This window comes from Nothobranchius furzeri, chromosome 18, assembly GCF_043380555.1.
Source record: "Nothobranchius furzeri strain GRZ-AD chromosome 18, NfurGRZ-RIMD1, whole genome shotgun sequence".
Lineage (NCBI taxonomy): Eukaryota > Metazoa > Chordata > Actinopteri > Cyprinodontiformes > Nothobranchiidae > Nothobranchius > Nothobranchius furzeri.
In genome coordinates, this window is record NC_091758.1 from 36,513,451 (window position 1) to 36,538,191 (window position 24,741).

Here is a 24,741-nt window from a genome sequence, read left to right on the forward strand (position 1 = left end):
ATGATTTTAAAACAAAGGTCAGTCATTGAAAATGAATCTGAAATTCAACTGGAAGCCAGTGAAGAGAGAGGCTAAAACAAGAGTGATGTGATCACACTTCCTTGGTAAATGGCCTGTATTTGATATAGTCCTGGAACCCCCCAAGGCGCTTTACAACACTATCAGTCTTCACACACACCTTCGCATGCTGATGGGGATGAGCTACGATGTAGCTACAGCTGCCCTGGGGCGCACTGACAGGCGAGGCACTGGCGCCACCGGTCCCTCCGACCACCACCAGCAGGCAAGGGGGCTTAAGTGTCTTGCCCAAGGACACAACGACAGTGACAAATTGAGTGGGGCTCGAACCTGCAACCTTCCGGTTACGGGGCGAGCACTTAACTCCTGTACCACCATCGTCCTTATTTGTCAGCAGGCGAGCGGCAGCTTTTTGGACCGCCTGAAGACGAGACACAGACGACTTATTTAATCCAAAATAGAGCGCAATGCAATAGTGAAGTCTCAAGCTGATAAAAACATGAATCACGATCTCAAGGTCGTTAAATGAAAGAAATGGTTTGACTTTACTCTTTTATCTTAAGTGGGAAAAAACTAGATTTTATAACCGTGTTTATTTCTTTGTCTAAGTCTAGTTTGTTGTTGAATGTAAATGTGGCACCAAAGGGCCTGAGGTTCAGATTTAACGAGTCCGAGATGTAGGGTCACCAAACAGCACGCATCCAATTTTGCTGTCATTAGGAAAATTCTGTGCTAGCCAACCCTGCAAGTATTTAAGAAAGTCAAACGGAGGCTGCAATGGCGATCCTATCAGTGCTTTCACTGGAAGGTATATCTGAATATCATCAGCATAGCAGTGAAAAGAAAAAAAAAAACTGTTCTTTATGATTAAACCTATTTATATATATATAAAGGGAAAAAAAATATATATGGTTTTCCTTTATATATATAAATGTATATATATATATTTATATACATAGTTTTCCATTTTCCTTTATGTGTATGTATATATATATATACATATATATATATATATATATATATATATATATATATATATATATGTATATGTATATAATTATATATATATGTGTATATGTATATAATTATATATATACCGTGTATATGTACATATAAAGGAAAACTATATATATATATATATATATATAGGAAAAAAACTGAAACCGTAAAATCTAGTTTGCGTGAATTCTCAGTCTAACACTTTATTTTTTTCTGTCGTGCAGGCTTTATGCAGGCCCCACACACGGCAGGAATGGCCTCAGCAACTACATGTAAGACTTTTGGCAGCTTTTTTTGTGACTATTAACTGAATACATGTATGAAGTTTCCTTTTATGTTCTTGTATTACTTTTTTTAAATTTGTTTTTCCTTGCGCACCTGTAGCTTTATTGCCGCCGACGATGGCCTCCAACCAAGACATCGTCAAAGAGACACCATTTGGCTCAATGATTCCTCCAACCAGTACCATCCCTGGCGGCTTCATGCCCCCAACCATTCCTCGACCTGGTGTTTTTCCTCCAGTGGGAGTTCAAACTCAGCCCACTAACAATGAGAAAATGTCACAGTCTGCAGATGGCATGGAAGCTGCAGCAGAGCTCACACTGCAAGGTGAGGCAGGCTTTGTTTTCTGTATTCACACATTTGTTTTGGGTCATCAGCTTTGCATGACTAAAAATGTCTAATTATTTCTGTGATCTGCTCTGTTTACAGGCATGCAGAAGGCAATCCGTAGTGGAATAGGTCTGCTTGGCATGCACCCCACAGCTTCCCTCCCCCACCCGCTGCACCAGTCCGGGTTGAATCAGAGAATGCCCGGGCTGCTGCCCCTGGATGTGAGGCCTAACCTCCTTCAACCTGGAGTTGCTGCCCGCTTCCCACTCCTCATGCAGCAGGGTCCTCCACAGCAACCTTCTGGCCTCCTTGATGGTTCCCTTCAGGCTCAGGCTCGCCCCAGGGCCCCCTTTCCTCAGATGGATCCCTTTAACAGGCCCCCCATCCTCACCAGTGAAAATGTACCCAAAACACAAGATGAATCCTCCTCTGGGGCTGATGAGGGCAAAGACCAAGACTACCGCTTCCCACCTATAGAAAATCAGAGCAAAGGCCTTTTGAGGACCCCTCCACCAGAACACAGGGAGCATCTTGGAGGTGCTGGGGGGCCAGGAGGAGGAGGTAGACCTCCTTTGCTTCAAACCCCAGGAACTCAGCCAGTTAAATCCAGCTTAGTGGGACGTTTGCAGGCTCTAGCAGGCTTCACTCCTGATAATCGCTGGAATCAAAACAAAGGGGACTTTGATGAAAGAGATGGGATGCGAGGAGGACCACCAGCACCTAGTGGTCCAAAAGGCTTTCAGGATGATCGCCCCTCACCTGGGCCCAACTTCTCTAATCGCTTTGACAACCGTCCTGGAGCAGCAGGTGTAAATGCTGGTCCAGTTGGGGGCCCACAGCCTTGGAACCGTGGAGGTAACGCCGGAGCTCCTTTCAACAGTGAGCTTCACAAAGACTTGGACGACCGAAGACGTTCCTGGGAGAGACAAAGAGACAGAGATGAAAGAGATGTTGACTTCAGAAGAGACATGAATGGTAACCGTCACAACCGTGAGAGGGAGCGGGATCGAGGCCGAGAACGCACCAGAGAGCACGAGCGCGATCGAGACGGTGATAAAGAGAAGGAGCGTGAGCGTGGAGGCTGGACGCCTCTTCTCCCTCTACCTACTCCACTTCTCCCCACACCTCCTCTCAATCCCAACCTGACGCCGAAACAAGGCAAGCTTCTTGCTCCTCTTAAACTAGGCCCCCAGGTTCAGCCACGGTTCCAGTTCCCTCTTTTGCCACCAGGTCAAGTCAGACCTCCTGTCTTAGGTCTGAATCAGCCTCCTCCTCAGGCTCACATTAGATCTCCTCCTCCCTCACAGAGCCAAGCTCCTGCTTCTGAGCCTCAGAAAGAAATTCCAGTTCCTGTTGAGACACCTGAGGCACAGCCCCCCTCAGCTGGTTCACCCCACCCATCGTCTGACAGCAAAGTTCAGAGCACATTACCTGAGCCTCTCACTCAATCTAAACCTTCACAACCAGAAAGCCCAGCTCAAATGGAATTGCCTCCTCAGATCACAACTCCACTGGACACTAAGACCCCAACCACCTCACCTTTGGCCTTCTCACAAGCAGAGAGTCCCCCTGAAGAACCAGCTCCCCCAGTGGAAACTCAGGAGCAGCCACAGAAGGAAGAGGAGGTGTCTCAAGAGAGAGCCTCCTCTCCAAAACCCCAGTGGGTCACTGGACCTGAGAAGGACCCTGTCCATGTGGCTGAGCCCACACCAGACCCTGACCAAGAGCCTCTGCTCTCTGGAGGTGAAACGCCACCGCAGCAGGAGCACGCCACATCTCCTAAGGACCTAGACAATAAACAGAACGAGTCCACAGAGGAAGCTCCGAGTCAGCCAGTGGTAGACACTGTCACAGACACTGAGGGGACATAATCATCACTCAGTAGGTAAAAGATCATTTTGTAAAGTTGTCTCTTCTTCTCTGTACTCATGTCAGCAAACCACCACCACAACACGGGACATGACGAACATTGACTCACACCAGTTGTTGTCTGATAACCAACAACAAATGATTTTATCTCTTACCAGTGTACTTAAATAGAAGGCTTTGTGGATAGAAGCTTTTGTTTGTATTTTATTTCCTTTTTCCTTTTTTAAGTTGTAAAACCACACCACCCATTTTAATTAATATGAGCTCGGGGGATTTTTATTGATTTTTCTGCCAAAATGTTTCAATTGTATATGGGGGAAATTTAGCTTTGACCTTCCTATGGAAGAAAGTGACAAATCCCAGCCATTCGACTCCGACTGCGGTTTAACAGAATGTGATCCTTAAAGAGCAACTGCTCGCCCATTTTCTGTCTTCTCTTTTTTTAAAATTACACCACAAAGTTTTGCAACACGTTCTTTTATGGTGTTCTACATTAATTTCTGTTTCTGAGCAGATCCAGTGGCATACATTCATTCAGACCAGAACAGCTGCTTTTAATTGGGAAAATAAAATTGCAATCAGTTAAAAAATAAAAAAGACAGAAGTGCAAACTGTTTGACTTCTAGGTTTGAGAAAAGGTCTGTAACAAAAATAGGAAATTACATCCTAGTGGAGAGGCGAGAATACAAACAGGACGATCTGATTTTGGATACATGTTGTTTTAGTTTGAAATAAACTTGCTCTGTCTGTTCACAACATTTGCTTTAGAACTGTTTTCTGACCCAGGACCAGTGGAAAGAATTAAGACTGCTTTACTTTTCAGACCCATAATATACTGTGTGCTGTCACTTCTGTTGATTCGATGATCTCAAGTTGCTGCTATACCATCCATCCACAGAGCAATTTGTTGGATGCAACCGCGGGACTTGTAGTTAATAGCCTGTATGTTGGCCTACGCTTTTGCTGGGTGACTGGTGATGATGGCACTGTGCCTTTTTGAACGGATTTTGTCGTTGACGATGCTACCCAACACCCGGTTTCAGAGGGCTCTCTGAAAAGATCGCTGCCTGCACAAAACTAACTTACCTACTGATTTAATGATAGCCGCGCAGTTTGTACAGCACTCACCTAGAGGAGAACATGCCCTCCATCGTACTGTGCATGCAGGTCTGTAGCCATGTTTTAACCTTCCTGTCTCTCTTCTTCATTTCATACTAGTAGTGGTTTTCTGTTGAGACGTTCTATCAGAAATCTATAGTCTGCTGTTCTCAGACCAAAATGTCTACTACAGGAGTTGTGATGTTGAATAAAAAGTTGAAGGTGCATCAGATTTGTTAACCCTGTTACTGTCAAATCTATCAGATGACTTATTTCACATACAATCACTCCAGAGTGAAGCCGAAGACGATGAAAGAAATGGACCAGGTGTGTTAAATTTGAATCACGTTTTTGTATTTAAGCCCAACAACGACTAGGGATGCACCGTTGTGAAAATTTCCACAAATACTGATGTTAGAAGTTAAAATAGCTATTTTATACACACACACACGTGCGCACACACACACATTTAGGACAAGATTACTGTCACATGACCAAACAATTACCACATGACCAACACTCCTCACCTGAAACAGAATCACAAACAAAATCAACACTGATTGTTAATATCAGCCCAGTTTTACTTATCAAACTGATACCCATATAAAAAAGGCACACAAACATCGGCCAATATGATGCTAATACGGATATATCCTACATCCTTAAAATGTGATTACCCACAGAATTAGGAAACAATATTCAGAGTTCACGTTTTAAAGACTAGGCACAAATTCATGTCAGCTAGTGGCAAAGCTGCTTCGATTAGTCGCGATTCAACCCGATGAAAGGATAAAATCACGAAACCAAAATTAAATGGTAAAAAAATGGTAAATGGCCTGTATTTGATATAGCGCCTTCTAGAGTCCTGAAACCCCCCAAGGCGCTTTACAACACAATCAGTCATTCACCCATTCACACACACATTCACACACTGGTGGGGAGGAGCTACAATGTAGCCACAGCTGCCCTGGGGCGCACTGACAGAGGCGAGGCTGCCGAGCACTGGCGCCACCAGTCCCTCCGACCACCACCAGCAGGCAACGTGGGTTAAGTGTCTTGCCCAAGGACACAACGACAGCGACAGACTGAGCGGGACTCGAACCAGCAACCTTCCGATTACGGGGCGAGCACTTAACTCCTGTGCCACCGTCGCCCCAAATTACATATTCAAGATAAAAAGTTCAATTATGGTTGTAACTTCAGTTTTAATTATAGTTATACATCAAACTGAAACGTAATTTTCTTCATGATTGATTACTTTAATAAAACATGGACGTATGGTACTGCTATAAAAGCAGAGAAGAGTTGCTATGGGAGTTAGATGTCCAAGCTGGGAGTAAGTCAGCATAAAATGTTTTTCATGTGCAGCCATGTTTGGAAATGGGACGTCTTTGGTGTCGCACAAGTGAGCACGTGGGAGGTCCTAATAAGAGAATAGGTGCATATTTGTGCCGACTTTAAACGTCCCTGCGAGATGCAAAATTTTATCCTTTAGGCAAAATAACCAAAATGTGCCAACATTTAAAAAATTAGGGTTATTTTGATTAATAGGGAGCCTAAGTCTCCCTTTCCGGTCAGCTCACGGTTCCCCGGAAGATGGAATAAATGAATGCAAGTCAACGGGGCTAAAAGAGCTATTTTCTAATCTGCTTTGCTTTACGCCCTGGAAGGTACTTATGTTGTACTTCAAATAAATGAAAAGTAATGATGTGTGTTTCAACCACGCCAGTCACATACTTTTAGATATATCAGCTTATAAATTAGCATGACTACAAATTGGACGTTTGTACATCGCATATATGATGTCACCACATAATCTCCTCTCCCGTAGCGTAGCTGCTACTTACCACATGGCCAGGTTTTTGGTGTTTTTTCCTCCTGAAAGAAGGATATGAAGTTTGCTGAACTCACAGCTACTTTCCCTTTGTTTTTCTCCGTGTCTGGTTTGGTGACGTCATTGGTGCAGCACATTTGTAGTCCTGGACTTATTTTCACACAAAACCCAAAAGAACATTTCCCCCCGTTCTAAAATGAGCACTTTCTTGGTATCAAATTGTGTCTTTAAAACTCACAGACATCATATGTGAAGTCCATGGCACATAATAAGCGGAATTAGAAATTGGCATTTTAGCCCCATTGACTTGCATTTATTTATTTTTTGTTATTCCAGGGACCCAGGGTCCGGAAGTAGGCTCCCTGTTGGACAGCTCTAACCTACTTCAAAAATGCTTTGAGGAGAATGAGAAAGGATCTTTAAAACTTAGAAAAAGATGAATGCACATACATGAGAAGTTGTACCTCGCAGCAGTTTAATCAATTTTTTGTTGTTTTTAATAAAGGTCACCGTCACGTTTACTTAAATTCCCAACAATAAACTTGTTCTAGCATTGCTTTGAAAGATGCAGCCTCAGATAAATTTGGGACGAAAGTCTTTATTTTGAGTAAATCATCTTCAGCCTTTATTTATGAAACACCTTCCTACATCAATAAATGCCCAAAGTGGTGTACACAATATGTAAATACAATTAAACAAAAGAAAACAACAAATACTGACTAAAACTGTTAAAAAAAAAAGACAATAAAATATTAAAAATACATAAGTGCTCTTGACTCCAGAAGTGGTAAAAATGCCAAAGCCTTAAAATGAGTTATTTGTTTTATTTTACTTGGTATACTTGAGTTTTTTTAGTTTGACTTGAAAGAAAATGACCTATCACGTTATAGACTCCCGTTTTTTTTTACACCTACCAATAAAGGTGTGAATCTTTACCAAGTTAGGCAACAAAGGTTCCTGCTAACTCCACGTGAATTATGTGCACAACCTCCTCTAGGGTCTATTGTTTAAAAATACCCATCTGGTGCTTACCCCTGCAGAACAAAAGGGGTTTAGACCTGTTCACCCCCGCTCTGCCAGGGACTCAGCTGCTACAGCACACTGGTGCCAGCTCCAGTGTCGGAAAATGCTTCAATCGTTCATGATTCCGTTAAAAAAATCTTTTTGTTTCTTAAAACATGCACAGTCAGCCAGGTCCAGATTCCCACTGACTGGCTGTGGACAATAATAAAATAAATCTTGACTACGGATTGAACTACAGATTATTTTATCAGTAGAATCAAATATAGCCAGAGTTTCCCATCTCTTTAAGGCGAAAAGAGACTTGAAACGCATTTATCCTTTATAATAAACAAAAACCAGAGGAGAACTCTTTAGTAGAATATTACCCCGGCACGGGCCACTCGTTAGATCACCAGAACCATAATGACACAACTAGATGATGCCCCAGTGGAAGGGTCAGATGTTTCATTTTTTGTGAGGGAGCCAATTAGACCGATTGCTGAGCAACATGGAGGATTCATAGAATGTTCTAGAAATTTACTGGCTGAACTTTAATTCCAGATATTTGGCACATGGTTCATTTTTTTTCCAGTAATTAGTAAAATTACAGATCAGAGGTGTGTGTCCTTCACACACAGTACTGCTGCTGTAGTGTCAGTACCATATCTGTCCATTTGAGGTCAGTGTGGCACTGCAGCATTATCAACAGAACTGGCTCCAGCTTCAAATCTGCAGTGCGTACCTCTTCAGCTTGTTTTGGGTTGATTTTCTTTTCTTTTTTTTGGTTACTACCACGTAACATCTGCACATAATAACTGATGCCTTAAGCTTAGCATTGAGGTAACAAAGCAAAGGGGTCTTCATGGTGTCTCCTCATTTAAATGTATTCATCAGACTGGATCAATAAAGAAGCGGAAGATGAATTGAATGAGACTCTTTTGAGTGTTAGGTTTGGCTCGTTTTTGCAGGTTCTCACTTTCTGCGTTCTCGATTGATTAAAACTATCGATCTTGGCCTCACAAAGCAACCACCTCTATCCACCACGGCCAGATATTCTCAGACAACGGGCGTCTGGAGCCAAACTGAGAATCCGAGTGCCTGTGGTGGTGTGAGCACTAGCTCAGATTCAGGAGTCAGAAAAAAATCAAGATCCATCTGTTATGTAGGAAAGAAATTCTGTATCTCTGCTCACACTCCGCCTCCACGGTAATTACTCAACATCGTGGGAGTGTTTGTAACTTTGGTGTTGTCTTTAGAAAGCTGCTGCCCGACTGGCACCCTGTTATCAGCACTGACAGACTCTCTCCCAGACTGGGCGGTGTCCAAAGGCCCCCTCAGACAGAAACTTACATCCAGTCTCTCCAAACAATGTAGAGGGGACGCAGGTGGAATGCTTTTGCAATCATTTATCTTTCAGAAGAAAATCTTCACCTAAAATGGAAGATGGAAAGGAAAATATCCCTGTAACTCTAATGAGCTCTCTCTCATTGTGACTGGATTCAGTCTGAAGCAGAGGACTAGTTTTCATGATTTATTCTCCATACTTGTGCAGAACAATTATATTTTTGTGGAGTTTGATACAAAACATTTCTATATAGAAACATGTCCATGCATGCTCCACGCTTCTTTCTGCCAAATGAATATTTAACAGCATTTTAGCCCATAAAGTCAGTTTTAACACGTGATGTGACCTCTACAAGAGTTCATCATCACTGCTTTGACTTGTATTGCCTACACCAGTCATATGGGATGTTGATTTCTGCAGACGTTTGTGTTTTCTAGAGCGTGAACTTTATGACTTCGGTCTCGTCTCGTCTCGTCTTCCTCCGCTTATCCGGGTCCGGGTCGCGGGGGCAGCATCCCAACTAGGGAGCTCCAGGCCGTCCTCTCCCCGGCCTTGTCCACCAGCTCCTCCGGCAGGACCCCAAGGCGTTCCCGGACCAGATTGGAGATGTAACTTCTCCAACGTGTCCTGGGTCGACCCGGGGGCCTTCTGCCGGCAGGACATGCCCGAAACACCTCCCCAGGGAGGCGTCCAGGAGGCATCCTGACCAGATGCCCAAACCACCTCAACTGGCTCCTTTCGATCCGGAGGAGCAGCGGTTCTACTCCGAGTCCCTCCCGAATGTCCGAGCTCCTCACCCTATCTCTAAGGCTGAGCCCGGCCACCCTACGGAGGAAACTCATTTCGGCCGCTTGTATCCGCGATCTCGTTCTTTCGGTCATTACCCAAAGCTCATGACCATAGGTGAGGATTGGGACGTAGATCGACCGGTAAATCGAGAGCCTGGCTTTCTGGCTCAGCTCCCTCTTCCCCACGACAGATCGGCTCAGCGTCCGCATCACTGCAGATGCCGAACCAATCCGCCTGTCGATCTCCCGATCCCTCCTACCCTCACTCGTGAACAAGACCCCGAGATACTTAAACTCCTCCACTTGAGGTAGGACCTCTCCCCCGACCCGGAGGTGGCAAGCCACCCTTTTCCGGTCGAGAGATTATGACTTCGGTGATCTTGTAAAACATTTTTTATACAATCCCAAAGTCCTCAACTGGACTTGGATCTACTGGGCAGAAGCCGGCACACTAAGCTGGAAACTGTATCTTTAGCAGCTTTTACAATAAAAAGAGAAGCTTAGTAAATCCTGACTTACAGGTGAGGATTTTTAACCCATATGTAGCCTGTTAGCGATATAAATGTGTGTGCACATGCGTGCGTGGTCTAGATGTCAGGTAAAATACTTAGCACCTTGTGATTTTTATCTTGAGAGGCGCTGTATGAAAATCGTTTCTTCTTCTTTGTCTTACTGCAAGCTGCCTTTCCAGGACAGATGTGGACGATGTTCTCGTTCACCGTCCTCTCACATCCGTAAATACGAATCACCCTAGCACATCGGCAGTAATCATTGAAGAATTCAGACCCCTTTGTCCCCCACAGTCCTCTCCATCTTTGGGGTGAGCATGGGGTCAAAGGTTACACGTCCCTACTGTTGAACACACAATGGTTTGTTTGGGAAAACATAAGAAATTGTCAAGGAAACAGTGGAATGCAACAAACTCCTTTTTGTGACTATCCAGCCGTGAGTCCCATCAGGGTGAATTGCGTGTTTTTGATCGGTGGGGGCGGGGCTTATTAATTCCGCCAGCTCAAACGAGGAGCGTGCACGTTTGTTTGGGGGAGGATTGGGGAAATGGGGGTGAGAAAGAGGGGAAAGGGAGGTGCAAAGGGATGCTGAGCAAGCATAGTGAGCTGCTTGACAGCACAGCATATTGTGTGTGTGTGTGTGTGTGTGTGTGTGTGTGTGTGTGTGTTTATTTCTGGAGAGGTAAAATGTATCAAGAGAGAAAGGCAGGTGCAGGTTGCAGCTTCCTGCAGCCTGCTAAACATGCATCAGTTAATCTTCTGAACATGGTGCTTCTGCGCATTCCTACTCTGCAGATACAGACAGTGTGTGTGTGTGTGTGTGTGTGGGGGGGGGGGGTTATCTGTGTTAGAGACATGCAACATTAAATCCACTGTAGGTGTTTCAGTCCTGCTTTCTTCACTTGCAGCTGGTGTCACCTGCTTTTACAGACATAAGAGCCGCTTATTAAAGGCTGACTCAACTCCTTCCTGCAGATGTGACACTTGTCTCATCTACCACCAGAAGAAAGCCTCATTGTTTCCATAAAGTTGTGTGTGTGTGTGTGTGTGTGTGTGTGTGTTGACCTGCCCACACATGAGCAAATAAAGTTAGCTGATTGTTAGCAGAAGCTAGCTGATGATTAGCCTGGAGAGCCTCCTGGTTGTCTGCCTGTTTGTTGATGGTGGCGAGGAGCAGATTTCCTCCTGAGGGTCGGGAGGCGTTGCTGAGGAGTGTGTGCCTGAGGCGGAGCAGACGTGTCAAATTAGAGAGATGGGAAATTCCTGACTCACCAGAATGATCCAGGAGCAGGGCGAGTTAGGTGTGCACATTCATAAAAATCAAGGCAGAGCAAGAAAACCTGGATGTGTTTTATGGAGAGATAAGCCTCTACCTTTGCTAATATTTTTTAAAAGCGATTTTCTATCCTCTTTCATGCAACTGATTTAAAATAATTGTACTCAGAAACTGAGAAAGATGCAGCAAATTAAAAATCCTCTAAATCATTTTATTTTAGAAACATTTTCCTTCTTGCTTTATCATTCATAAATTATTTGAAAATTGTAAATGGAATAATTATTGGATGAAATATTTAAAATGTCACCAAACAGGAAGTAGAAAGGGAGGGAACAGTCAAAGAATATATGGTTGAAGGTAGGGTAGGAGTTCCTGGAAAAGTAGTGTTCAAGCGTAGCCTAGAATCTAGACCATCATTTGACGAAGGAAAACATGCTTTGTTTGTCTTTCCAGCAACGCTCCATTGGAACCTCTGCACCCCCAGCCAGTATTGTGGCTGGCCAATCACAGTGCATTTATTTAGAAAATGATGTTTTTTTTTAATGTTTTATTTCTTCTTCCATGATGTAATGGTGGACTGCCTCATTACCTGGCATTCATAACAGTCCAATCACAGCTCTACTGGTTTGGTGGACCAATCACAGTGTTCTATCAGCCAGGTGGGCGGGATGTTTCTGCGACTGAGTAAAACTAAGATGGCGAATGCTCTGTATCGGGCCAATCACAGCACTCTTTTGGTGGGCGGGATGTTACTGAAAAAAAAAAAGATTGCGGCGGCTATTTTGAAACTGCTTTGGCATCAACTTTGGACTATTTAGACTTGGGCTTTTCTTTGAGTCAAGAACAGATACAAGTGCTTAAGTTTATTTAGAAGAAGGATGTATTTACATCTTCTTTGATGGAGTATGGCGGATTGCCTCATTGACTGACATCCATAGCAGTGAGTATGTGATCTAATAGCATTTAGAGACCATTTGAAAGACAACCGTAGATCCCACCCCACGACTGAGAGCCATCAATGGACCGTAGTCAATGGACTATATATTCACACATGATGGCTTGCCAGGCTAGTTAAAGCACATTTAACATTTAATAAAAAATTAATTCAAAGTCCAACCCCCTTTCTTCAAGCTCCTCCCCCTAAGTCGTACCTCCACAATAAAGGAGAACTCCAGATACGACTGATACTATCTAGCAACCATAAAAACGTAATGCTGTTTTACTTATCAAGAAGAAATGGAGCCACCATGGCTAAACTTTGCAGCCCTTTCATTTGTTTTAGTTGACGCCATCTCTCAAAAGCATCACCTGCCCTAGGGTACCACTTCTGTTCAACTCCAAGCCAACAACGCACAATTGGTGCACATTGAGGGGTATGCACAGAAGGAGGAGGAACGGTCAGCGGGCAATTTGATGGACAGATGAGGATCCAGTCATTAAAAACGGAATGTTCACAATGACTGGATGCGGGTTTTCCAGGATTTAATGTTTCATTCTTACAAGCTTAATAAGCCTGATTTATAGTTCTCTGTCTGCGTCGGCTCGGAGACACGCAACGCCGTCACTCGTAAAGGGTCGCAAGGGCTCTCTAACCGGCTTGCAGAGGGTGGCGGAGATATGCCCAACTTTTTAACTATTCGTTGAAAGTGATGGAGACTGCAAGACTGTGATTGGTCAGGACGTCGCTTCCTTTAAATTCATCAACAGCATGGCCATTTCCCCCTCAAAAAAGTGTAAAGATATTTTGCCGTGCTTGTGTTTGCGGCCTTTTTCCCCATTTCACTAGACTTCCCTGCTGTTTCCTGATAATGAACAAACTTCTCAGGCTGGGATCAACATCTCTGCATTATGTTTTAGCTCATCTTCCTGCAGAAAGCAGCTCTTTCTTCTTTGGGACCGTCACTCTGCCTGTTCTGAGCAGCTTTCTCGACCCCCTAAAGGGTCAATGCCACATATTGTTGTGCGAATAAGCGGACACCAGTCGCATGTTAAGCTGCAAGCCGAGACTTGACTACTGAGCAGCTGCTGCAGCACATCAGCGGGCTAATGTAACGTGCTACAAACAGAACTGTATCCATTTTAAACTCATGTTTCATTAGGCTGCATTTGCTGACTCCTACTAGAGCCATTTAACTTTTTATGCAGTATGTAAACTCCTTGTGATCTTAGATCAGCGGTTCCCAAACTTATTTAGCCGCGCACCCCTTCTATGTCCCGACCATGTCGACGCACCCCCCAGCCCCCACATCAGGGCATCTCTCTCTCTCTCTCTCTCTCTCTCTCTCTCTCTCTCTCTCTCTCTCTCTCTCTCTCTCTCTCTCTCTCTCTCTCTCTGTCTCTGTCTCTGTCTCTGTCTGTCTGTCTGTCTGTATGTATGTATGTATGTATATAAAGCCATGCATATATATAGCCATGTATATTTATATATATATATATATATATATCAGACGTCAAGCTTAACAGTCACTCGACAGACAGAGTTAAAAAAATATGATCTACCTTTTTCCCCATCACTTTCATTTTTTAAATTGTAGGCCCTAATTAATAAACATTCAATACCATTACAATTTCCTTTGATTTAATTTTAAATAAATATTTAGAGTGCCAGGTAGCACATCAACAATTCAATTTAACGGTTTTCGCATGGAACGTTTAACCCGTGGCCAGAACTCTCTCCGGTCCTGAACTGGCCACCTACTTGTGCATCATCAAATGTCTTTAGGGGAAAAGATGGAAAGGCTGTAGCCATGAGGTTCACTTTTGCCTCAGACCAACTTATCGCTGTTTTATGGTGTGGCTGAATCTGCAATCCGCTGCCACGCGGACTGGAATAACAAATGCTGCAGTAACATCAGTTGTAGTCAGGTTCATGACTGGCTCCACTGGCTGGAGCGGACTCGAATTTCATACGTCATCCCAAAATTGAAGCTAATATCTTAATTTGACCTTGAATGAAAAATGTTGTTATAAAACCTCTCATAAGTTTTTTTTTTATCACGGAGGAGGCAGCGCTCATTTCTGCCTTCAGTCTGACGGCGCGGCGCATGTGCTTATTGAAACTGTGTGTGTGTGTGTGTGTGTGTGTGTGTGTGTGCTCGGCACAGCTCCATCAGCCGCTCCATGAGCCGCTACAGTCACCGCGTCTCAGTCAGTGTGCTAATATAATAACATAATAATGCTAAAATGCTCAGATGGGAATCATTTCTTGATTTATTTTGTTACATCCATAATGTTCTGTGTGTGAGGTTTACAATGTCAGAACACCTGCATGAGACAGGTGTTAATTACAATCTGCCAGAATGACTCGCCACCTTCAGATTTCTCCAACACCGTTAAAAATGATACGGATCATATCGGCGTGCACAGGCCAGAGCGCTGAAGCTCGGCACATTGTTATTATGAAGCTAGGGCACATGCGGAGGACACACACACACACACACACACAAGCAAAAATACTTGTTTTCAATTACATTTATTGGGCCCACTTACTTTTTCTTTGGCTCACCCACAAATGAGTTTCTGGCTACGCTAATGACAGACTTCTCTGAGCTCCGCAGCCATTACACTTTTCACCTCACGCACCCCCTAGCGGCAGCTCGCCCACCCCCAGGGGTGCGCGCACCACAGTTAGGGAATCCCTGTGTTAGATGAATCAAGTTTTAACCGAAAACTGGATTAAAAGTCAGAAAATCACTCTTTAAAGAGCAAGTCACTCCAAATCAACATTTTTTTGCTGATAAACTAAATGAGTGTCTGATTGTGCAGTAGACAAGTGTAGTCAATAACTCGGCACTTTAGTGCATCTTAGTTCAAATTAAAATTTTCTGCCTAAAACTGTCAGCAATGCACCGTCGTCAGGCAAAAACTCAGCACTGCATTTGAATTTAAATTTGCCATCGCTACTGGCTAAGAGGCACACTATGATGTTAGATGGTACATTATGATGTCACAATGTCGTGAGTGTGTGTATTTGTTAGCGGCTCCACCCTCTCGGTCTGCTAGGCAACAGCATTGTTGCATTTTATAAACAGGAAGTGGGAGTTGAGTGAAGCTGGGTGGACACTGTGCGACTTTTTCACTCGTAGCACTCAGCTTCAGCTCAAACTGTACGACTTCCTCGCAGGGCAGATCTCACGAGTCATGTGCTCACACTGTACGACCCAGTTCTCCGATGCGATCTGACTGCTCACACTGTACGTCTGGTAGCAACACGTCTGCCCTAAAAAATATGCTAAAAATAGCAGTTTTTACACAACACGTCAGACTTTTTTGTCTTGTTTTGCCTGTTGTCCTTCGGGAGCGCTGCAGGAGGACACACAGGGATTTATGGGGGTTGGATGAGGAAAACGAAATAAAGAAAGTAAATCTGTGTTTTGTGATCAGTTTAATTTGACATGAACACGACAAACACGCTTTATTGACAATCTTTATGAGTAAAAAACGTGTAGAAATAAAAACGAACAACGTGTGTTATTAGGGAAATAGCGGGCGAGCGGTGCTGATGCATGATTGCGCATGCGCTGTGAGCGGTTCTGGTACTTTTTGGGTCGCAGCTGCTCGCAGCGCCGCTTCAACAGTGCGATACCCTCACGAGGGACGAACAACATTTCAAACACGCCAGAAGTTTGTGCGAACTCACGATTGCTGATCGGTAGCTGGTCACGTGGTGTTATGGGCTCGATATATGTCGATGGGCTCGACACACGGGAGGCGACAAACGGCCGCGATCAGCGAAATTTGTCGCCGTCGCTTTTATTACCTGACACACGGGAGGCGATCCGCGGCAGCAGCAAAGCCGTCTACGCGTTCTGTTCCATGGCGAAATCAAAACTTCCGTTGTTTTGTTTGGCTGTGTCACGTTGGAGGGAATTAAGGTTATTTAAGTGGTTCAGAGTTAAAAATGTGGTAGATATGATGTTTCACAAGGTGCTGCTAGAGTTATGTGAAATCTTACTTCTGATTTTACTATATAAAACATAATAATAATCAACTTCCCCTTCATGTTGACTCTGAGATGTACAGAGCATCATGTCCACTCATTGGTCAGTGAATGACACCTCCGTTGATTGGTCCTCGTCCGAGCGACAGCGATGAAAAGTTGAAAATGTTTCAACTTTCTGGGATCGCGTCGCTGGGTCGCCTGTGCACGACACGTGCACGAGCGCAAAATTTCACACGCACGTTTTTCGCGTTTCGCTTGGTAGGAGAGAGACCCGCGATTATCGCTTTGTTGCGCATGTCTCATTGAAAATGAATGGAGGAGAGGCGATGTCGCCTCCTGTGTGTCGAGCCCATTAATCGCCTCTCGTAGCCCCCTGTACACTACACGACGCTTGGCGCAAAACTCGCCCCGATCTTGTGGATTCTCGCACGAGTGGAAAATCGGCTCAAAAAAGTGAAAAAGTCACACAGTGTACGCCCGGCTTAAAAATCTGGTCGGGGGTGACTTGCTCTTTTAAAAGATCAACAGTAGACAGAATGTTTATCGTGTTTTATCCTAAAAGGTTGTTGTCTTTGTCCCTCTCATCCATCATCTAACACATTTGCATAACGCCAGCGTAGCTCATTTAGAACACCTTAAAGGTAAAATGAACAGCTGCCTTCAAGTCTGCTGCTTATGAATAATAAGCTGACCAATCACGGCTCCCTGTCGGGTCTTAAAATGGCTCAAATGGATCGTTTCAATAGCTGCTGCAACCATGTATAGTAATGGATTTGTTTTTGTTTTATATTTGAAATAAAAAGCAAAAATATTTGAGTCTAGATTCTAAAAATAACATAAATGTGATTTTTTTTGGGGGGGGGGGAGTAAAGTCAAAAGTATCTGCATTTAGTTCAAAATGCTATTCTGAATTTTGTTGGGGGTTTTTCCAGCATTTTTGTCATTTTGTCATTTATAAGGGCAAGTTTATAACAAGATTCTATTCAAAACAAATATATTTTTCCCTATTTTATTCAGTCAATGATAAATCTTTATAAATGTGTTGTTCATTAAATTAGTGGCTCTAAACTGTAATTTTAGAAGCATAAAAAATCTACCAAATCAGGATTTATACTAAGGCAGGAAGGTGATGTATGTTAAAGACTGTTTTACACATCTCAAGAAGAACAGAGTCAATTTTCTGCTCAGGAGTCTATCCCACGTTGTGTTTCTGTTCCCCCTCTCTAACTCCTGTTGAGTGTGTGTGTGTGTGTGTGTGTGTGTGTGTGTGTGTGTGTGTGTGTGTGTGTGTGTGTGTGTCTGCGCAAGTTTGTAATTTTGTCAATTTCACCCATGAGGGTTTTTGTAGCACCTCACTGATGGAGATTAAACATTCATGATCATGTTTATTAATGACCAGCCGGCATCAGGGATCTTCATGCTGCTTCACACACACACACACACACACACACACACACACACACACACACACACACACACACACACACACACACACACACACACACACACACACACACACACACACACACACACACACACCAATAGGCAAATGCACACAGTTGTTTCCTAATTCACACATTTCTCTTATTAAATCCTTTTTCACACACAAACATAAAATAACAACCAAAGGTCAGATCACATAATGGAAACAAACACTAGAATGAGACTCCCTTGTCTTTGCTGGATACAGTTCAGAATGTGTGAGCGTGTCGGTCCACTTTGTTGTTCGCTTGAACAAGGACAGATTTCCTGTCTCTCCGTTTCTCTGGTCCACCGGCCTGATCCCTCCCCTGGGTGGAGAGATGGACTGAAGGTCCTGCTGAGAACATCTGTGACGGCCGGCCCCAGCAGAGTCTGCAGTGACAGTTCTTATCCACAGCAGATGTCACCACAACAACTTGTGTGGAAAAGAAAGAGTATGTGTGCTTTAAGGGGGTTAGAAGTCCACGACCCAGAGAGGATGTAGAGGAAATGCACTCACACAATCACTTCCTGTCTTTTATCCTTTTTAGTAAACGCTAGATAAACAAGATGCTAATATGACAGAATTAATAGTCATTGGAAGAGCATCCATTTTTACTCTTCTCCTTTTACACAGTGACTGTCAGTCCTTTAATTTCTTATAAAATATGCCCTCTTGGCTTCACAGAGTCTGCAAATGAAATGACAGATGAGCAATGAGTGTAGAAGCACTGATGCTGCATTCCTCACATCCCACCATCTGATTCTAGCTTCTGTCTCTTTAAGTTGGACTTTCTCCCCCTCCTTTCACTCCTTTTACAGTTATTGTTCTTTCGCTCCAGTTATTCCCTTTATCTATTTTTGCTCCTTTTTGCTATTTTTGTCGTATTTTATCTTTTCACCCTCTCTGCTTGTCCATCCCTTGTGCTCTGCTCTCTGTCCCCCTTTTCTTTCTTTTTTTTTTCTCTTTTAAACTCTACTAAACCATGTCACAGTCTGTGTTCTTATTCCCTAGTAACAGCCCCTAAGAGAGAGCTACAGTCCAGGTCATAAAACTAACCAAAGGTGATTTTAATCATATCAAATAGGCTGGAGAGTTATAAATTACTTGTGTAACAGAGGCAATTATATTTAAAAGACCAATTAGTTGGTCAATGGGATCTGTCATTGTTTTTAAATGGTTTTCTTTCCCGAGTAACCCCTTCTTTGCACTGGACGTGAAAGTGTCGCGAAACGCACTACGCAGCTATTAGCCGCTATTATAGTGGACATGTTCCTGTCAACCAGCAGCCAAGTGTGACGTTTGGATGCATCCCAGAAGCAACGAGATGCTGTCATTATATTTCGAGTCTATGTTTCATGTTCTACACTTCCAAAACATATCAAACTCCGTAGTTTAGAGCTGGCCAGACAGGAAGTCAAACACAAAACAAGTGTAAAACATCCGGAAACTTTCCAAATAAAACCCACATGCAGTCTATCATTTTCTGTGAAAGTTCTGTAACCCAATGTTTATGCTGTAACCGATGGAAACAGGATAGAAAATAAACTACAGCCCTTTTGGGAGACATGCAACTGTCTTTCTCCTTGCTTTTTATTGTGTGGACTTCTGAAATCACTCGTGGTTTTACGATTCTTCCGTGATTTAGCGACCTCACAGGATCAGCTGTGTGGAACGCTTTCACTCCCGTTTCGCATCAGAATTGCTCCTGGATGGGAATGAGCTTGCAGGTAAAATGCAGCTATTACATTACATGCCGCTTTTGCGTCTGGTGGAAAGGAGGGGTGAGGACTGAAACATACTTCATACTTTTTACATATACGAAGTCAGTGACTTAAATGTCATGATTGTATCTACAGGATCGATAGGTGGATTGGTGCTGCATCTGCAGTGATGCGGGAATTGTACTGGTCTGTCGTGGTGAAAAGAGAGCTGAGCCAGAAGGCGAAGCTCTGTTTACCGGTCGGTCTACGTTAATACTGTCACCCATGGTCACGAGCTTTGGGTAGTGATTGAAATAATTAGATCGCGAATACAAGCGATCGAAATGAGATTTCTCCTCAGGGTGGCTGGGCTCTCCCTTAGAGATAGGCTGAGAAGCTTGGTCATCCAGGAGGGGCTTGGAGTAGACCCGCTGCTCTTCCACATCGAGAGTAGCCAGTTGAGGTGGCTTGGGCATCTGATTAGGATGCCTTTTGGACGCCTCCCTGGTGAGATTTTCCGGGCACGTCCAACCGGGAGGAGACCTAAAGGTAGACCCAGGACATGTTAGAGGGACCATGTCTCTCGCCTGGCCAAGGAACGCCTTGGGGTTCCCCCGGAAGACCTGGCCCAAGTGGCTGCGGAGAGGGATGTCTGGGCCTCTCAACTTAGGCTGCTGCCCGTGCGACCCAACTCCGGATAAGCGGAAGAAAATGGATGGATGGGATGGATTGTATCTGGCTGTCAGCTATAGGATAACCCAGCCTCTTTGAATTATCACCACCTGTTGGGCTGTAGTGAAAACTGTAGCGTACATGCACAAATGGGTTGTCTACAAACAAAGTATGATCGTGTCTGCTTCCACCTTAAGAATGTCCACCCAGCAAAGCATGATCACTTCCTTTCTTGGAGGCAAGAAAGGCACAGCTGAATGGCTTTGACAGTGGAATGAATCAAGGCTCTGTGTTTGCCTCAATACTGTTAGGAATCTTCTGTACGCCATTCCAGCATCACACCTTTAATGTTGCATCAAAAGGTATCTACCTCCATTACAACATCAGATGATGGACTCTTGAATCTGTTCTCTACCAAATACAGCACTGAGACCCTCATCAGAAACATGGTGTTTAATCGAGACCCTGATGACCCCCACTTTGCCTAGGCTCACGTTAACTTCACTGGCAGTCTGGAGAACGATATGGTCGGGGTTGTGGACTTAGACGTTGTCCACCAGTTTACCTTGGGTCCCTTATCAACCACACCTCTCCTTGTATGTAAAGATCAGCAAGCGGATCGTGAAGGCAGCAACAACTCTCACTCACTTTACTTTGTGTGTCTGAGAGGGAGAGAGATTTTTGTGGAAACAAAAATACTCGTTTGCAATTTTTGTATCCTTGGCACACTGTTGTCTGATAGAAAGAGTTGGACATCTTACTTACAAAAGACAATAAACACCATTCACATGCTTTTTATCTTGTACATCTTAGGAAGTCAAGGTACCCAACACAAAGGTCCTATCTTGCACTGCTAGGGCAACTGCTTGTTGACATGGATGATGGCCATATCCCAAAGAACATCTTGTATGGTAAACTCTTTAAAAGAAGAGGGATGCATGATCATCTTTAGCTGCAATGCAAGGATGTCTGTGACTGAGAACTAAATGCTGTGGGTGCCAAGACTGATTCCAACCTTGCAGCAGACCACATTAAGAGTACAGAAAATCACCAAAAGTGGATAGTGTCTTCAGTGCAGCTGAAGCCAAACAAGCAGAGATAAAGGAGTTCTGTACTTCCACCAGATGCAAATCTATCAACAGCAGTATCACCTGCAGTTTCAGGCACCAGAGAAGATGCTACAGCATAGCAGGGCAGGAATGCTAAAAACAAAGATTTGACCGATGGTATGGACATCTGTTTCATTTATGCATGAATGATGTGTGTATATATTAGTGACATTTTTATATTGATGTAAAATATCCAAATTTGACATTTAAACTAAAAAAAGCAGCTGCTAACTTCTCAATAAAAAGAAAACTGATCAATCTTCACAAAATATGAGTATAAAACATAGGTCTGTTGATTCTTGTTATAATAATAATAATAATAATAATAATAAAACATTTGTAAAGTGTTAAAAGCAACTCGATCATCTTGGTTGGTCGAGTAGCCAAGGGAAATATGCATGGAGCCAAAGGAGTGATTGGAGAACTTCTGTGTTTCCCACTGTCCCTAAGCAGTCAATAATCATAAACACTAAAACAAAACAGCTTGTATGAAAATCTGCTCCATATTTATATATACCGGGCAAGACCCCACCTTGCCATTGGCACTACATTCATGACCAAAAACTGGGAGAAATGCAGAATTTAGGTAAAAAATCACATTTTACTATACTATACTAAAAAAACTTAATTTTGTAAAATAAAGAAAAGCATGGATGGCTGAAATCAGTCAAAGCCTGTGTGAACAATTAATCAATGCATGTGATGTTTGGCAATAAAAGCAAGTTTGACAGAAATAATCACAATTTCTGAAATGTGCAATTGAATCATGTTGCACAAAAATTATAAGTGTTTGTGTTTCTGCCATAGAGATGGTAAGGACAAACCAGTCCAGAAATCCGTCCAAGACAATTGTCATGGAAGGATTTGGTTTCTTGTGAGAAAACCAACCAGCATCCTGGAGTTGGAAGTTCTAAACTAGAACAAGTGCACAACAAAGAATGAGCATAATTTTTCCCCAGCTCACACTTATTTAATATTTTTTAAATGAATAATAGATAAGTCGTATTACCAAGGATTCTTATTTTGGAAAAACAAACATGCCTCCTGTCAAATGTAATTGATGTTCAACAGCAATTAAAAGATGATGACTGGTGGATTATACATCAACCTGACATGAGCTGCGTTGCCAAAGATGGATGGAGACCTCATCTTTCAACATGAACAAATGTAATACAAACATTTATTTATTTAGGCTTAGGGCCAAAGTGTACAAGACCACAGGCATTCTTTTTATTATATCAACAGTAGCCGTGCACAAATCTTTTAGGGTTTTGTACTTCTTGAGGCAAACAGCAGTTGCTCATTTTCCCAGGAAAACAAAAACAAACAACATTAAGAGAATATTGCTCATGATGGCATTTAATTTATTCTTAAGGATTAAAGGGTTAACTCAAATAGTTCCCATGACCACCAAATCAGCAGGTTTAAATTACATTTAACCCATCTGAGATGTCTTGTGTATCCCCTTAAGAACTGGAGCATCCCCCACTCACAAAGCTGCAATATCCTGTTTTACACGGTGCAGGGTTTTTAGCTGCAGCACAAGAGGCATTTTACTAGCCAACATGAGCCTTGAGTAATTTATTCTCATCATGTTCACATACAAACCTTTAAAATAAAACAAAAGTTGGTTTGTGTATGATGTAGCATGTGTGCACACACACCACTAATACACACACACTATTCGGATTTTACAGGCCAGATAGAAGGAGATGAGCATTTGTGCACATAGCTGCAATCAGCTCAAGAGCCTATTGCGTAAACATGCAAACACACCAAAATTGTATTAAAATCACACAACTGACACATCATGAAAATGTGTTTAGGGCTGTTTAGTTCATATAATAATAACCTCTCTTGAGTAAAAGTGTTGAATTTAATAGACATAAATGCCATTTTAAACAATAGTTAAACTTTAAAAGATCTGAAATGAAAGTTAATTTTAAGACTGATCATGTTGGCTGATTTGAAGTCAAGTGGCTTCAGTTTGCGGAGTTTTGTGTCACGTTGCGATCAGGAGGGTTGGACCCAATATGCTGAAACCCAGGACGACAAGAGGCAGGAGTGGAGAGACACAGACAGGGTTATATACACAGGAGCTTGTTGACAGGAGACGAGGGGCAGGTGTGTGGGGAATTGGGCACAGGTGAAAACAATGAACGGAAGAGAAGCAGAAATACGCAGGGGAAGGTGTCAGCCTGGGAGTCATGACATTTTGTGGGCAAATCAAAGTTAATATTTGTGAAAATCCCTTCTTTTATCTGTAAACTTCAGATGAATTTATCTGCTCTTGGTCTAAATTAATATTTAGTAAAGTTGGATAATAGTGAGATATTTTTAATACTTTCCCTTAAATTTAGATTTTACGTTTGGTGGTTAAAGGGAATTTGTAAAATGTGTAAGTGATGAAGTTATTACCTTAAAATACCTTTAGCTAATGATTTTCTTTCTTTTTGCCCCAAAAGCGAAGCTTGTTTATATGCTAACTAAGCAGGTTAGCTTGACAGCAGTGGCCAAGAACAGAGAAAACAATAATCACTTGGTAAATCTGAATAGTGGCTTCTATTTTACCGTTCTCTTCTTTTACTAAATGATATAAGATGTAAATCAACACCAACAAGGCAAAATTCCCTATAAGTAGCCCACAAAATCTAAGCTAAAAGCCAATCTTTCTGGGAGGCTAGCAGTTCCACAGGGAAGTTTTGTCTTCCCAAAAAAGTTTTGAGTGACTTGTTTTCTGTTTTATTGAAACAAGTTGGTTCTGTCTGACTTATCAGTACTGGTGCTGATGTTGTGGGAAAAATCCAGAACAGTGCGTGTGTTTCCAATTAGGCAAGTAAAATGAGCAGATTTTAACAAGACCAGTTTAACAGTCGTGTTCTTTGCACCTTTTCACATGGGTGTGAAAGTGTTTCTCAGCGGGGAGACCAGGGAGAAAATGGATGTGGTAACAGTGCCGTAGCTTGCTCGGCTGTGGAATAATCACAGTCCTAATGGAGCAATAAGAATTTCCCTCTAACGCTTTGTCTAGAAGAGCTGTAACTTCATTAAAAGGGGGAAAGAGTAACATTGTGCTTGAATATTGTTGAAATAAAGATTCATTCTCAGATTCTGTGCTCCACGTTGCTTGTCTGAATTACCTGGCCTGTTTTCACATCATCTGTTTTCTCTTATTGAATTTGAATGAGCTGAATTTAGCCTCGGCGCCTCCCGATGCAAATCACATCACACGTCAAAGTGAATAATTGCATTTGGATTATTGGAATCAGCCATTACATTTGTGTTCACTGAACAGAGCTTTTAATATCCAGCATATGTTGGGTGGCTTGTTAAGTCATTTGACTCAATCCAACCTTAAGATGATCAGAAGAGTTTTGCTAGATTTACATACAACTACACTGTAAAATCTGATTGGTTACCCATATTTGAAAAACAGCATGCAAACCAATTGCACTTAAAATACTAAGTACACATGACACGAGTTGGTAATTATGTTGGGGCAG

At 42.8% G+C, this 24,741-nt stretch overlaps 2 protein-coding genes across 3 annotated transcripts in view; both read left to right on the top strand.

Moving 5' to 3' along the window:
• Positions 1-4,254, top strand: part of LOC107392548 (SR-related CTD-associated factor 8) — a 32,333-nt gene extending 28,079 nt beyond the window's left edge. The window contains exons 18-20 of the mRNA XM_015970419.3: positions 1,242-1,289; positions 1,402-1,626; positions 1,729-4,254. Of these exons, the coding sequence (XP_015825905.3) occupies positions 1,242-1,289; positions 1,402-1,626; positions 1,729-3,500 (2,045 nt within the window). The 3' untranslated portion in view covers positions 3,501-4,254. The remainder of the gene's footprint in view (positions 1-1,241; positions 1,290-1,401; positions 1,627-1,728) is intronic.
• tiam2a (TIAM Rac1 associated GEF 2a) overlaps positions 3,379-24,741 on the top strand; it is a 107,850-nt gene continuing 86,487 nt past the window's right edge. For both annotated transcript variants that reach the window (XM_070546728.1, XM_070546731.1), the window contains exon 1: positions 3,379-3,514. The gene's annotated coding sequence lies outside the window, so the exon portion shown is untranslated. The remainder of the gene's footprint in view (positions 3,515-24,741) is intronic.